Source organism: Pseudopodoces humilis, chromosome 26 (assembly GCF_049639895.1).
Source record: "Pseudopodoces humilis isolate 2021_Gansu_Grassland_sample_001 chromosome 26, ASM4963989v1, whole genome shotgun sequence".
Lineage (NCBI taxonomy): Eukaryota > Metazoa > Chordata > Aves > Passeriformes > Paridae > Pseudopodoces > Pseudopodoces humilis.
This window is the reverse complement of record NC_142225.1, coordinates 3,584,062-3,597,068: the sequence shown is the minus strand read 5'-3', so window position 1 is coordinate 3,597,068 and position 13,007 is coordinate 3,584,062. Positions and strand designations below refer to the sequence as shown.

At 53.4% G+C, this 13,007-nt stretch overlaps 2 protein-coding genes across 3 annotated transcripts in view; one reads left to right on the top strand and one right to left on the bottom strand.

The window, feature by feature from the left end:
* Positions 1-8,098, top strand: part of ITPR3 (inositol 1,4,5-trisphosphate receptor type 3) — a 36,665-nt gene extending 28,567 nt beyond the window's left edge. Inside the window, exons 46-58 of one of the 2 annotated variants that reach the window (XM_005529354.3) lie at positions 90-176; positions 753-863; positions 1,289-1,481; positions 2,352-2,477; positions 2,906-3,078; positions 3,171-3,335; positions 3,823-4,015; positions 4,367-4,462; positions 4,798-4,922; positions 5,133-5,298; positions 6,148-6,308; positions 6,763-6,924; positions 7,211-8,098. In XM_005529354.3, the coding sequence (XP_005529411.1) occupies positions 90-176; positions 753-863; positions 1,289-1,481; positions 2,352-2,477; positions 2,906-3,078; positions 3,171-3,335; positions 3,823-4,015; positions 4,367-4,462; positions 4,798-4,922; positions 5,133-5,298; positions 6,148-6,308; positions 6,763-6,924; positions 7,211-7,279 (1,827 nt within the window). In that variant the 3' untranslated portion in view covers positions 7,280-8,098. Of the gene's footprint in view, positions 1-89; positions 177-752; positions 864-1,288; positions 1,482-2,351; positions 2,478-2,905; positions 3,079-3,170; positions 3,336-3,822; positions 4,016-4,366; positions 4,463-4,797; positions 4,923-5,132; positions 5,299-6,147; positions 6,309-6,762; positions 6,925-7,210 lie in introns of those variants that run through there. The other variant, XR_015774568.1, reaches the window with a different exon arrangement.
* Positions 8,099-9,069: 971 nt separating this feature from the next.
* On the bottom strand, positions 9,070-12,591 carry UQCC2 (ubiquinol-cytochrome c reductase complex assembly factor 2). The gene is made up of 4 exons (XM_005529355.3): positions 12,420-12,591; positions 10,305-10,379; positions 9,944-10,013; positions 9,070-9,248 (listed from the first exon to the last, which is right to left on the bottom strand). Exons 1-4 carry the CDS (start codon positions 12,555-12,557, stop codon positions 9,154-9,156), a joined length of 378 nt encoding a protein of 125 aa, XP_005529412.1. The 5' UTR covers positions 12,558-12,591; the 3' UTR covers positions 9,070-9,153.
* Positions 12,592-13,007: the final 416 nt, after the last annotated feature.

Sequence of the window (13,007 nt, the reverse complement as noted above, 5' to 3'; positions counted from 1 at the left end):
GCAGCCGTGGCCTGCTGGCCATCCTGCACCCTCTGTGCCCCCTGTCCCGCCATGCTGGGCTCACTGTCACCATCCCTGTCCCCCTCCAGCTCTCCCGACACAACAAGTCTCTGCAGCAGCTCCTGAAGCCAGTGAAGCGAATCCAGGAGGAGGAGGAGGAGGGAATCTCATCCATGGTATGGAGAGGCACAGCCCCCCCAAGCCACCCTGATCCGAGGCTGTAAAGAGCCCTTGCAGAGCCCACCTGGGCTTTGTTGCTCAGGATTTGATGGATTTTGGTCCCCTGGGGATTAAAGAGGGAGAGACACCTAAATGCCCCTTTTATCCAGAGGTAGAGGCCCAAAGGTGTGGTGTGCGTGTGTGCCCCGTTGTGGGGTGACATAGGCTGGTGGCCTTTGGGCCCTTACCCACTTCCCCCATTCCCTTCAGAAAGGAAAGGCCGAGTCCTTTGCTGCAGTTCCTTGCCTGGGTTCCTCAGATCCCGACAAGATTCAGCAGGAATGTGATTTCCCTGGGGGTTTTGTGAGCACTGGTTTGTAATTTGTGGATTAGCAGCACTGGATGTAATTATTGCAGGGAATCGATTGTCTGTCACCGCGGGGAGCACTCGCACCCCTTATGGAAGCTTTAATTCATTTGCTTTTCCCTGAAAACCTCATCAGCTGTGGGAGATGTCCAGGCACGTTGTGGGAACAGTCGGATCCAGCTTCTGGCTAGATCCTCATCCTCTCCCTTTCCCTCTCCCCATCCAGCTCAGCCTTAACAACAAGCAGCTGTCGCAGATGCTGAAGTCCACGGCCCCGGTGCAGGAGGAAGAGGAGGATCCGCTGGCTTATTACGAGAAACACACATCCCAAATCGAGGCAAGACCTCTGGCTGTTGGCTTTCCAGCCTGCCCATGGCCCATGAATCCTACCTGGCTCCAGATGCCTCATGTCTAATTATTTTGCACCAAGAGCTGTCCCTCCTTCCCATCCCCATGCTGGCAGGAGCATTAGCTCCAGGAACTGAGGGATGAGCAGCCCCCTGGACCCTTCCCTCCTCTCCCAACAGCAGTGGGATGCAGCTGATCCAGCAGCCTCATCCTTGGCATGGATCCCCCATTCCCACACTCCCACCTCCCATAGCCAGGGCTGCCTCTGCTCCGGGCACTTTGGAAGCTTTTAAATGAGTGGCTGAAAATATTTGGATCCTGTGGAGTGGGAGAGAGGAGGGGAAGGCACAGCTGGATCTGGGAAGGAGGAAAATGCCATGGCAGAGCAGGACCTGAGGGCTCTGCTTTGCCCAGATTGTGCGGCTGGACCGGAGCATGGAGCAGATCATCTTCCCTGTGCCTGGGATCTGCGAGTTCCTCACCAAGGAGACCAAGTACCGACTCTTCACCACCACAGAGCAGGACGAGCAGGGCAGCAAAGTCAGCGACTTCTTCGACCAGTCCTCCTTCCTGCACAACGAGATGGAGTGGCAGAAGAAGCTGCGCAGTAAGAGCAAGGCAGAGCCTCCCCTGGGCTGCCCTGGTGGGAATCTGGGGGATATTCCTGCTGGGAAAGGGCTGTACACCTGGGAATGGCACTGCTGAGCTGCCCGTGCTCTGCAGAGCACCACACATCTGGCACAGTGCAGGGAGTGAGGGTTAAACTCCCAGCGATGGCATTCCTCTGTGCTGTCAGGGCAGTTTCTCCACAGTCTGAGGTGCTCCTTGCTCACATTTCCTGGCATTCCAGGTGAGGTGTTTTCCCTGGAAAGCCCTTTCAGTTGCCTTCCCTAACTAGGGTCTTATAGCTGCACATGAGAAATAAAACCTGTTTCTCTGCCCCCTGCAGACCTGCTCAGGGGCTTCCAGGCCAGAAATCCTGGCTGTAAATCCTGGGGACAGAGTAGAGGGTCCCACTATGGATATTGGGATGCAGCTGAGGAGTGTAGTAGCTGTGACGGAGGACAGAGCCAACCTGATTCCGGGGTGTCAGAGCAGCTTTCCAGAGGGCTGGGAAACCAAGGAATGTGAGCAGTCACTTAGTGCATTCCTCTTCCAGCAGATGAGCAGGAGTGTTTTCAAAACACTCCATGAGTGGTTTGAAGGAGGTGGGAGGCTGGGTCAGTCTGGGACCAGCAGCTGCAGAGCCCACAGAGGGACACAGGGGGACACAGAGGGTCAGAGAGTACACAGGGATGATATAGGAGATTCAGGAGATTACAGAGAGTCTGGGATGATCCAGGAGATCAGGAAGGACACAGGGATGGCACAGAGGGTCTGGGATGACACAGGAGCTTGAGGAGGGCACAGGGGCTCCAGGAAGACCCAGTTGGCACGAGGCTGGCTGAGGTTTGTGTGTTGCCTCCTCTCCCCCCAGGCATGCCGCTGATGTACTGGTTCTCCCGCAGAATGACGCTCTGGGGAAGCATTTCCTTCAACCTGGCTGTCTTCATCAACATCATCATTGCTTTCTTCTACCCCTATGTGGAAGCCACTTCCATGGGTAAGTGCCACCTGCTGCTCCTCGGGGTGGAAGGGAAAGGGATCTTCACATGCAGGAAAACTGGCACTGCCTCATCCTTGGGCTTCTTTGGACTCCCACAACCCCAGCTCCCTTCTGCTGGATAAAGGATTAGTCAGGATTTCAGTTTCCAGCTCTCCCACCTCTTCCTTCTCAGGGAAACCTCTCTTCTCCTGGGCTGCCCTTCCCCCGTTTGTACAATGTGGGAAGCAGTGATGGGACTCATTCCTGCTGTCAGGCAAAGCCTCCGTCACCTACAATGGCTCTGAGCTCTTGGATAAAAGATGTTAGAAAATGTATCAGTAAAAACCACCTGAACCAACACAAATCTTCACAGTGCGGCGTCATCATTTCTGATAAAGAGCTCGTTAGTGCCCCTGCCTCTAATATCCATATGTTCCTCTTCCCAGGAGTGCTGGATTCCCCACTGATCTCCCTGCTCTTCTGGATCCTGATCTGCTTCTCCATCATGGCCCTGTTCACCAAGCGCTACGGGGTGAGGCCGCTGCTGGTGGCCCTGATCCTGCGCTCCATCTACTACCTGGGCATCGGGCTCACCCTCAACATCCTGGGGGCTCTCAATGTAAGTTTTCCACGTGCTGGGGGATCAGGAAGCTGTCCTGCCTTCCCAGAGTGCAGCAAACCCCACTCCCTCCCCTTTCTGGCCATCCCCAGCTGACCAACAAGATCGTGTTTGTGGTGAGCTTCGTGGGCAACCGAGGCACCTTCATCCGTGGCTACAAGGCCATGATCATGGATGTGGAATTCCTGTACCACGTCGGCTACATCGTGACCAGCGTCCTGGGGCTCTTCGTGCACGAGCTCTTCTACAGCATCCTGGTATGATGAATTCAGGTGGCTGGGGGCACAGGCAGCCTGGCTGCTGCTTTAGGAGCTGGAAGGTTCCTGTGATACTTTTCAGGGGCTGATTGATAGCAGAGAGAACAATTCCCTGTGCTCTAATCTTTGCATGGGCTGAGCTTTCTGCCTCCCGACAGTATCTATTGCTGTCTCTCTCCTGGTCCTGGGCTGTATCTCTCCTTCTAATCTGCTGTGTGCTTTATCTGGGTCAGCTGGGAGGCAACGTGAGCTGGCGAGGGCAGAGCCAGGGTACATCTGGCCTATTCTTGGCTCTCCTGCTGTGCATAAGTCACTCCATTCTTCTCTGCTTCCCTTCAGTAAGCTGGGAAACTTAAAGGCTTTGTGAGAAAAGTTAGTCAAGGTCTGCTGAGCGATCCAAGATCTCAGGATAAAAGGGGATATAGATAGGCCAGGCATTATCAAGAGAAGCACCCCGCAGCATTTCTTTGGTCCTGGGTCCTTTCAGCTGTTTGACTTGATCTACCGTGAGGAGACCTTGTTTAATGTCATCAAAAGCGTGACGCGGAACGGGCGCTCCATCCTGCTGACAGCCCTGCTGGCCCTCATCCTCGTCTACCTCTTCTCCATCGTGGGCTTCCTGTTCCTGAAGGATGACTTCATCCTCGAGGTGGACCGGCTGCCGGACAGCAAAGCCAAAGGTTGGGCAGTGCTCGGGGTCACAGGAGCCTCCACACACATCTCAGGGTGTGCTGTGTGGGCTTTGACACTGGGAGCACTGGTTTTGGGGTCCCAGAGAGGACAGCTTTGTGCTCGTGCTGCACAGAGCAGGGTTTGGGGTTAGTGGTGGCAGAGAAGGGGACACAGAGCCACAAATGAAGGGTCAGCACTGCAGGGGTCTCAACACTGAGAAAAAGCTTCAGGGCCTAGAAAAAGTAGGAGAATATGAAGCAACTTTTCCCCAAGAAGGTTGGCATCTTCCTGGGAGCCCACAGCAGTGGTTTGCTGGGGAGAGGTGCTGCTCTCACAGGGCTGGGGTCTCTTCCTTGCAGATGATCCCTTGGGGATGCAAAGAAACGTGGAGACCTTCATGGAGTCATGCAGCAGTGACAAAATCAGCTGCTCTGCTGCACCCACTGCCTTGGAAGGTAAGAGAGCCCTGTGGAAATGCCAGCCAGCTGAGGAAAATCCCAGCTTTTCCAAGGTAGAAACTAAATCCACTTTCTGGGACATGTCAGGCAAGAGGCCTGTGAATTTTGCACTGACCCTGCCATCAAAAATGTTGGGGTGGATTAATTTAATCAGAAAGGAGGTGGGAGCTGCAGGAGCGTTTGGCTGCTGGAGGAGCCGCTAGGATGTTGATGGCTGGGACATCACAACAGGCAGCTGCTCCTTTGTCACTGCCACTGCAGCTGGAACCATCCCACTGCCAGGGTCTGGTGCTCTGCTGGGCTCTGAGTCCTTGCTCTGCTCTCATCCCCAGAAGCTGACCCGGAGCAGTGGGAACGTGCCTGTGACACACTGCTCATGTGCATCGTCACCGTGCTCAACCACGGCCTGCGCAACGGCGGCGGCGTGGGGGACATCCTGAGGAAACCCTCCAAGGATGTGAGTGGGGACAGCGCCTGGGACCTCTTTTCTTCTGCTAAACCCTGCTGCAATCACTGCTGGCCTCCCTTCCTGGCAGCTGTGACACATCCAGCTCCATCCCTCACGTTCTCCTCCTCCCCTGGGTGCCTCAGCCACAGCCGTGTCAGGGCTGGGGTGATGGGAGCAGAGCTGTGCCAGACACACAATTCTCCCTCTCATCCATTACAGGAGTCCCTGTTCCCTGCTCGAGTTGTCTACGACCTCCTCTTCTTCTTCATTGTCATTATCATCGTCCTCAACCTCATCTTTGGGGTCATTATCGACACCTTTGCTGATCTGAGGAGCGAGAAACAGAAGAAGGAAGAGATCCTGAAGACCACCTGTTTCATTTGTGGTGAGCACTGGGAATACAGGAATTGCCCCAAAGCTCTTCCTCCCCTCCCAGACTGGGGGAAGGAAAAGAATTTCAACTGGATTATGGTTTTTATTTACCACTGCAAAAGCTGAATCTGTTCAGCAAGGGGTCACTGCACTGGGAGGGGTTTAAACAAAGACATAACTGGAGGGAAATTTGGTGCTGTTCCTCACCCTGCTAATGAGGTGTGAATGTAAAACCATGTTGTGGTGTTCTTGTTGCATCTCACTGCTGAGACCTTCCCTTGGCCAGTGGAGATAAAAAGCAGCATCACTGGAGAAATATAATAGACAAAATACTCTGAAATCCTTTCAGTCAGCAGTGGGCATAAAAAAAAAAAAAGGAAAACCCCAGTAAATCTCTCTGCACTTTTTCCTTTAAATATCCTCTGGGTTTATTTTACTGGGAAGAGCCAGCAGAACATGGGAAGAAATTGTTCCCTGTGAGGGTGGGAGGCCCTGGCACAGGGTGCCCAGAGAAGCTGTGGCTGCCCCATCCCTGGAAGTGTCCAAGTCCAGGCTGGATGGGACTTGGAGCAACCTGGCATAGTGGAAGGTGTCCCTGCCCATGGCAGGGGGTGGAAGATCCCTTCCAGCCCAAACCATTCCATGATTTTCTGATTCTGTGATTTTAAACCGAAGTCTCCTGAACCCCCAGCTGGGTTCTTGCCACCTGGTTTGGACGTTTATGTGCTAAATTCCAACTAATCATTAAAAGCACTTGAATGTCGCCTTTGGGAGGGGATGTACTGGACTGAATTTCCTTCCACGTGTTTGCTGCTCACTCACCTCCTCCCTGTCCTTCTCCACCCTTCCCTGCCTTTTCCAGGGCTGGAAAGGGACAAGTTTGACAACAAGACCGTGTCCTTTGAGGAGCACATCAAATATGAGCACAACATGTGGAACTACCTGTACTTCATCGTGCTGGTGCGGGTGAAGAACAAGACTGACTACACCGGCCCCGAGAGCTACGTGGCACAGATGATCAAGGTACAGGTGCCCTCGGGGCAGCTCCTTGCCTATCCCAACCTGCCTGCCCTGAGGATATCGGGAACAAGGGGCTGGCCAAGGGAAAACAGCTCTGGGAAATCCTTTTGGAAAATACTGGCTAATGGTGCAGTGCCTGAGTTCGTCCTTTGCTGGTTTTTTCCATGTGGTCTGTTCGAGGGCTCATCCCGTGAGTTGAAGGCTTGAACCAAGCAGGGAGTGGAGCTTCAAGGGTGTTTCAAGGCAAGGGAGGGAAAGGAAAGCAAGGAAAGAAAAACTTCTGCACTTGAGCCCAAGAACCAACCTAGAAATGGAACATGCATGGAAAAATTGCATATTTTTGCAAAGAGAATTTCTTTAATCCCTAAGCACAGGGAAGCTGCCTGTTAAACACTACCTTCCCTCCTTCTCTCTGACCCCTCACCCCACCCCCCCTTGTCTGTGGTCATGTTCCCAGAACAAGAACCTGGACTGGTTCCCCCGGATGCGAGCCATGTCTCTGGTCAGCAATGAAGGGGAAGGGGAGCAGAACGAGATCCGCAATCTGCAGGACAAACTCAACACCACCATGAAGCTCGTGTCCCACCTCACCTCCCAGCTGAACGAGCTGAAGGAACAGGTATGGGAAATGGGAAATCCCCGTAGGAACCCTCTGTCCTTCCCAGAATAGCCACTGAGGGCAGGGAGTGGGAGGCAGGACCTGCCCAAGGCAGCATGACAACAATACAAGTACAGGACTCCTGCAGCTCTTTTCTGGGGGAATCGGGGACACGTGGGTTTGGGTAGTGCCTCATCAGCTCAGTTTGCTGGCAGAGGCTCAAAGCAGTGCAGGCAGACACTTGGGAAGCACATCCAAGAGTGGAAGGGCCTGGAATTGCCTCAGCGTGTCCTTGTTGGGATTGCAGATGACGGAGCAGCGGAAGCGCAGGCAGAGGATGGGGTTTGTGGATGTCCAGAACACCATGAACCACTGAGACACAGCTCCAGCCACCGAGGGACTGCACCTGTGTCAGCTGAGGAGGCTGCTCCTCCCTGGGCTCCAGGCATGGATTGTCGCTGTCTGGGGACCACATGGAAAGGGCTTCCCAGGCAGCATGTCCCTTAGAGCGCTTGTAAGCAATTCCAGGAGCAGGGACTGGCCGGAGTCCTCCCCACACCTGGGCCCAGGTGTTTTTCTAACACCCTCGTAGGAAGATAAACCATACAGGACTTTCATTCCTCATTGCAATAACTCTTTATTTTGCAACTGTGGAGGGTTGTATCTTTATCTCCATGTGCTCCAGCCCCTCAGCTGTGGGGTAAGTAGCTGTAGGGCCGCACTATTTAACTTATTCTGAGTGCCACTTGTCCCTGTGGATATCTGCCAAGCAGCCCTCATTATGTGCTGTGCCTGCTCCACGCTGACCCCTCTCCATTTACAGAATTCTCTTCATCCCGTGGTGCAGAAAAGAGCAGCTGAACTCAAGGAGGTGAATTTAATTTAATTTAATTAACTCACCAGATGAGGAGCTGAGCTTGTCCTAGTGGGAACTAAAAGTCTTTTGCCTTCTGTGGACCAAGGATCTTTGGGCAGCAGTAGTAGTAGGAACCTGCAGGTTTACAGGAGTTCACTGTGAAGGGGTGTCCTGTGTTTTAGTTTCATCTCTGGTGTCATGTTTTACCTTTTTTTTTTTACCTTTTTTTTTGTTTGTTTGTTTAGTCGTTATTGTTACTTAAGAACTGAAGTGTAAATTGCCTTAACTAAATTAAATACAGAATCATGTTATAATAAAAACTTCAATGTGGTAAAGAAAGTCCCCTTCCTGTGCCCTCTGGTGTGGGATGGGGCTGTCAAACAGAGGCACAGAACAAGGCCAGGAGCAGAACCCAAAGCTGGCACCCAAGGTGCTACCCAGCCTGCTGCTCCCAGCTCCAGGTGTTGCACATCCCCTGCCAAACGCTGCCATGAAGAGTCACCAGGAGCACCAGCCTTGGTTCCTGGAGCTCTGGACCAGAGCCTGCTGCAGTTTGAAATTCTTTCACTGCCTGCCAGGCAATCGCTGCTGAAACCCATAAAAAGCAGCAGCTGTTGGTGCTGTGGAGCCCTGGCACAGCTCTGCTCCAGACACTCATCCTTCCCAAGCCAGCCCCAGCTCCAAGCCCAAGAACAGACACTGATGAAAGCAGTAAAGCTCTAAAAAGGAATAAAAAAGCCCATAATAGTGAAGTTGCAGAGCACTTGAAATGTGTTTATGGCCCCATCTAGCAGCATGTCATTTAATCCTGCCTTCACCCTCAGCTCTGCACTAACCCACACATCCCTCTCTCCTCAGGCTGGGGGGAATCTGCACAGAGATGGCTCCTCCAGCAGCAGCAGCTCTGCAGCAGCTGATTAAAATCTGAATTAAACTTGTGCAGTGCTCCACTGTCACCATGGCAAAGTCACCCTCCATCCTCTCTGTCTTCTCTGAAGGAAAATAAATGTGATGATTAAAGTTCTCCCTCCCTGCACTGCCCTGGTCCCTGGGCTAACACACAAACACAAGCACAGAGAGGTTTTCACATCCTCTCTGTTCTCTTCACAAGAACATTTAAAGCTGCACCTCCTCCCTCTGGGCAGCTCCTGCTTGTTCCATTTTTTGAGATACAAAGGGCCAGGTTTGACACCACAAAGTTCCCTTCTCTACACTGCTCCAGCAGGGATGTGCTAGATTCTCAGCAGAAAAAAAAGGAGGCACTAAATATGAAGAATGTACAGGGTAGGGCTGAACAAAAACGCTGTTGCTAAGAGGAATAAGCAGTTTTATTCATCATGGCAACACACAGAGCTTCAGGGATATGTACAGTGGAGGAGCTGAGAGCTGGGCCCTCACTTCAAGTCCTCCTCGGGTTTCTTGGCAGAGAACTTTTCCCGCAGTCTTTTCCACGTCCCTCTTTTTATGTCTTCCATCTGTTTCAGAATGTCTGCAAAAGGAGAAGGGAGACAGAGATGGAGCCCAAGGAAGATAAGCAGGAAAGCAGAGGAATGAAACCCTCTTAAAAGAGCTCTGCCTTCCATCTGATTTCCTTTCCTGACTTTTCATCTTAATGAATTTTCATTCTGGGCCTGAGGCGAGGCTGGTTTCCCTTGCAATCAATGCAGGGAGTCTCTTATCACTAACAACTGATACTCAGTTTCCACACACTGCAATCAAAGTTAGGAACTGGAGCAGAACAAAACTGCTCTGGCTCCCAGCTCTTTATAAAGGATGTGCCGAGAGCATTTCTGCGTGGGGCACCCGGCTCCATCCAAGGTCTGACACAGAAGGAATATGAAGGGAATTGGAAGATGGTGAAAGAGCTGAGCTCAGTGCTGGGATGACGTAGCAAACATGTTCCTTCCACACAGATCCTGCTGTCTGACTCCACAGAGCCTTTGCAAACCCTCTATTGTTCCTGACAGTGCAAAATCCAATTGATTCTTCACCCCAATATACTGAGTTACTCCTCAACTGAATTATTCCTCAACTTACTCCTCATACACCTTCACAGAATTTGAAGGCAGCCCCTTGGTGCCCTCCAGTCTCAGGGGCTGAGAAGGGATGCAAAGGAGCACCCCAAAGACCAGAATGTCCCTTTCCCCCGGCCCTGCCCTCTCAGACCAATCCCAGCAGCAGTACCTGTGGCCAGGATCATCCTGCAATCCTCCACTGTCACCCCGGTGAAGGTGGTGTCTTTCAGGCGTGGGTACTTCTCAGGAGAGCAGGAAAAGGAGGGAGAGAGACAGAGAAGTCACTTGTAGTGCATGAAAAAGGTACAAGTGTCACCAGCTGGTACAGTTTGAGCGAGTTTCCAGCTGGGATTCTGTTCATCCACAGCAGGAACCAGGCCTGCCCCGTTCACCCAGCAGCTGCCACTGCTGCATCCGCCCCTCAGCTGTCCCTCAGGAATTCCCAGGAACACTGCCATTCCCAGGAATGCTGCAGCAGGTGGTGGCTCCCCGCCAAAGAGAGGGGCAGTGGCCAGTGCTGCAGCTCTCACCTTGTTTTTGTAGAAGTTGGTGTGGATCCTCACTAAGCTCTCATACATTTGGTCACAGGCTTCAGGGTCAGAGATCTGCAAGGAACACAAGTGGCACACAAGTCTGGTTTTACACCTCCACACCAAAAACCCTCCTTGTTCCAAGGGACAATGGCCATGAAAGAACAGCTCAGAATTCCCAGTGCATTGCTGGATACTGTCCATCTGCTGTCCTGCTCCAGATTTTTCCCCTCCATCTCCCACCAGCTTGGCCTGCAGGAATAACAACACTTGGGATTTCCAGAACAGATCTGAAACTCTGCATCAACAAGACCTGACAGAGAATACACGGTCACAGAGAACGTTCTTGGCTGGTGCTGTGAAATCTGTGGCCCTTCCTGCTGCAAGGCCACTTCTGTCACCTGCCTCACTGTAGGGAATCCCACAGGACAAGGTGCCAAGCTAGATGGTAGAAACTACCTGTAGGGGGCTAAAAATAGCCTGTAATTGAATAGGGAAATCAGCACAAATGACAGGGAACAGCTTGAAGGGTAACTGGATTGCTATTTCAGTTGGAAGATCCGGCTCATCCCCAACCTGTGCCAGGTGTCTTTGCCTGGCACAGCTCCTGCTCAGCTGCTCTTCCAGTCCACAATGCTTTTCCTGGGTGTTGTGGTACAATGAGCCCAGCTCACCCCAGAACTCAATGCTGCTGCTCCATGAATGGTTAAAACAGGTCAAGAGTAAAAATAACATCAACAGAAAGGTGTCAGGATGAAGTAGGAAGAGTCTCCTTTTTCAGCAGGGCTGCAGGAGAGGAAACAAGGACAGCCACACCGCCCTGCAGGTGATCCCCACCTGTGCCCTGCAGCCCCATCCCAAACACCCCATGCCAAGGCTCCAGCACATCCAGCCATTAAAAGGGTGGCACAAACAGCATCCCTCCCCTGGAAATCCAGCAAATCTCATTCCATTAGATGGCTAAAGAGGCCTCGTGGCTCTAGTTCCCCTCTCAGAAGCTCCTCCTGCCAGCACATTCAGCCTCTCTACACAAATTTCCACCGCTGCTGCAGGCATCAATTCAGATTTCCAGGATCAGTGGCAGCTTTGGGATCTTGGAGCCAAGTGGTGCAACATTATTAAGCTGCCCTGAGCATATGGAAAAGCAATAAAACCCTTCCCAAAATGCCTGCTGCAGACAATTCCGGTCACCAGTACAGGATTAGGAGCCTATAATGGCCCCTTGAGGTCGAAAACGCATCTCTGGAACAATGTTTTTATGCTAAGAAAGGGCACATTTGCATTCTGCAGCAACACCTCCACGCCTGGGAAGGTCTGCAGCCAAGTCAGGCATCAGATTCCCTAATTTATTTCAGCAGCAAAGCCTAAACTCCAACAGAATTACAGCTGGAGGCGGAATTCAATTGTACAACTGCTGCATTCCATCAGTGTCAGGCAGTGCTGCAGCATCCCATCATCCCACCCTCGAGGTAAGGAGATCACAGGAATTAACTGGGTTCCAGCACAGCTGAAAAATTCCCAAAGCTCTGTACGCCACTCCCCTAACCACAGGAATGGGGTTCTCCAAAGGACATGGTGCAAAGAGTGCAAGAAATGGGTATAAACCACTTGTCCTGAGGATAAAACAGCTGTCCTGGGTACAAACTCAGTGTCCTGGTCACAAGCCCAGTGTTAAGTGTACAAACCAGGTGTCCTGGGTACAGACCCGGTGTCCTGGGTACCAATCATTTGTCCCAGGTACAACCCAGGTGTCCCGGGCACAAACTACTGACCTGGGCACAACCTCAGTTTGCCCCGTGGAGGCACGAGCCCGTGGCCGATATTCCAAAGGCTTCCCCGGATGTGCGTTCCAAAGGCTGCCGAGGAGCAGCAGGCCTCCATCACCCCTGTGCATCCCGTTCCCTTCCAGCTCAGGATGTCCTAAATTATCCATGAAGCCTCAGGGAGCCCCGAGCACAACCTCCTGCCGGCATCCGGCCCAGCGAGCCCCGAGGCAGAGCCGAGTGTGAGCCCCAAACCCCCGCGCTCCGCCCCGACCCCTCGGAGCCACCGCCGGGCCGCTCCCCGCGCCCTCCCAGGCCGGCGCCGCGGGGTTACCGCCCTCCCGGCCCTCACCGGCGTGTTCTCGCCCTCGCGGAAGGCCTGTGCCACCCGCTGCCGCAGGACCGCGCCCAGGTCCCGCTGCTGCTTGCTGTCCTCCACCGGCCACTCCTCGCAGAGCCGCAGGAAGCGCCGGTACCGGCTGGCGGCCATGGCGCCGGGTCACGTGCGCCGCTCACGTGGCGCCGCCGCCGGGTCACGTGGCGGGCGAGGCGGGGCGGGAATGCCTGAGGGGGGAAATTCCTTCCCGGAGCGGCGGGTCCCGAACTGCCCCCGGTCCTCGCCTTGTCGCCGGCCCGGAGTGCTGAGTGCTACACCTCCAGGGATGGGGACTCCAACAGCTCCCTGGGCAGCCCCTTCCAAACCCTGACCGCATTTAAAATGAGGAAATTCCAACCTGAACCTCAGCTTGAGGTCGTTTTCCCTTGTCATGTCCCTTGGGAGCGGAGCCCGAACCCCCCGGCTGCCCGCTCCTGTCAGGGAGTTGTGCAGAGCCAGAAGGTCCCCCCGACCCTCCTTTTCTCCAGGCTGAACCCCTTCCCCGGCTCCCTCAGCAATTCCTGGTGCTCCAGACCCTTCCCCAGCTCCCTCACCTGCTCCTCA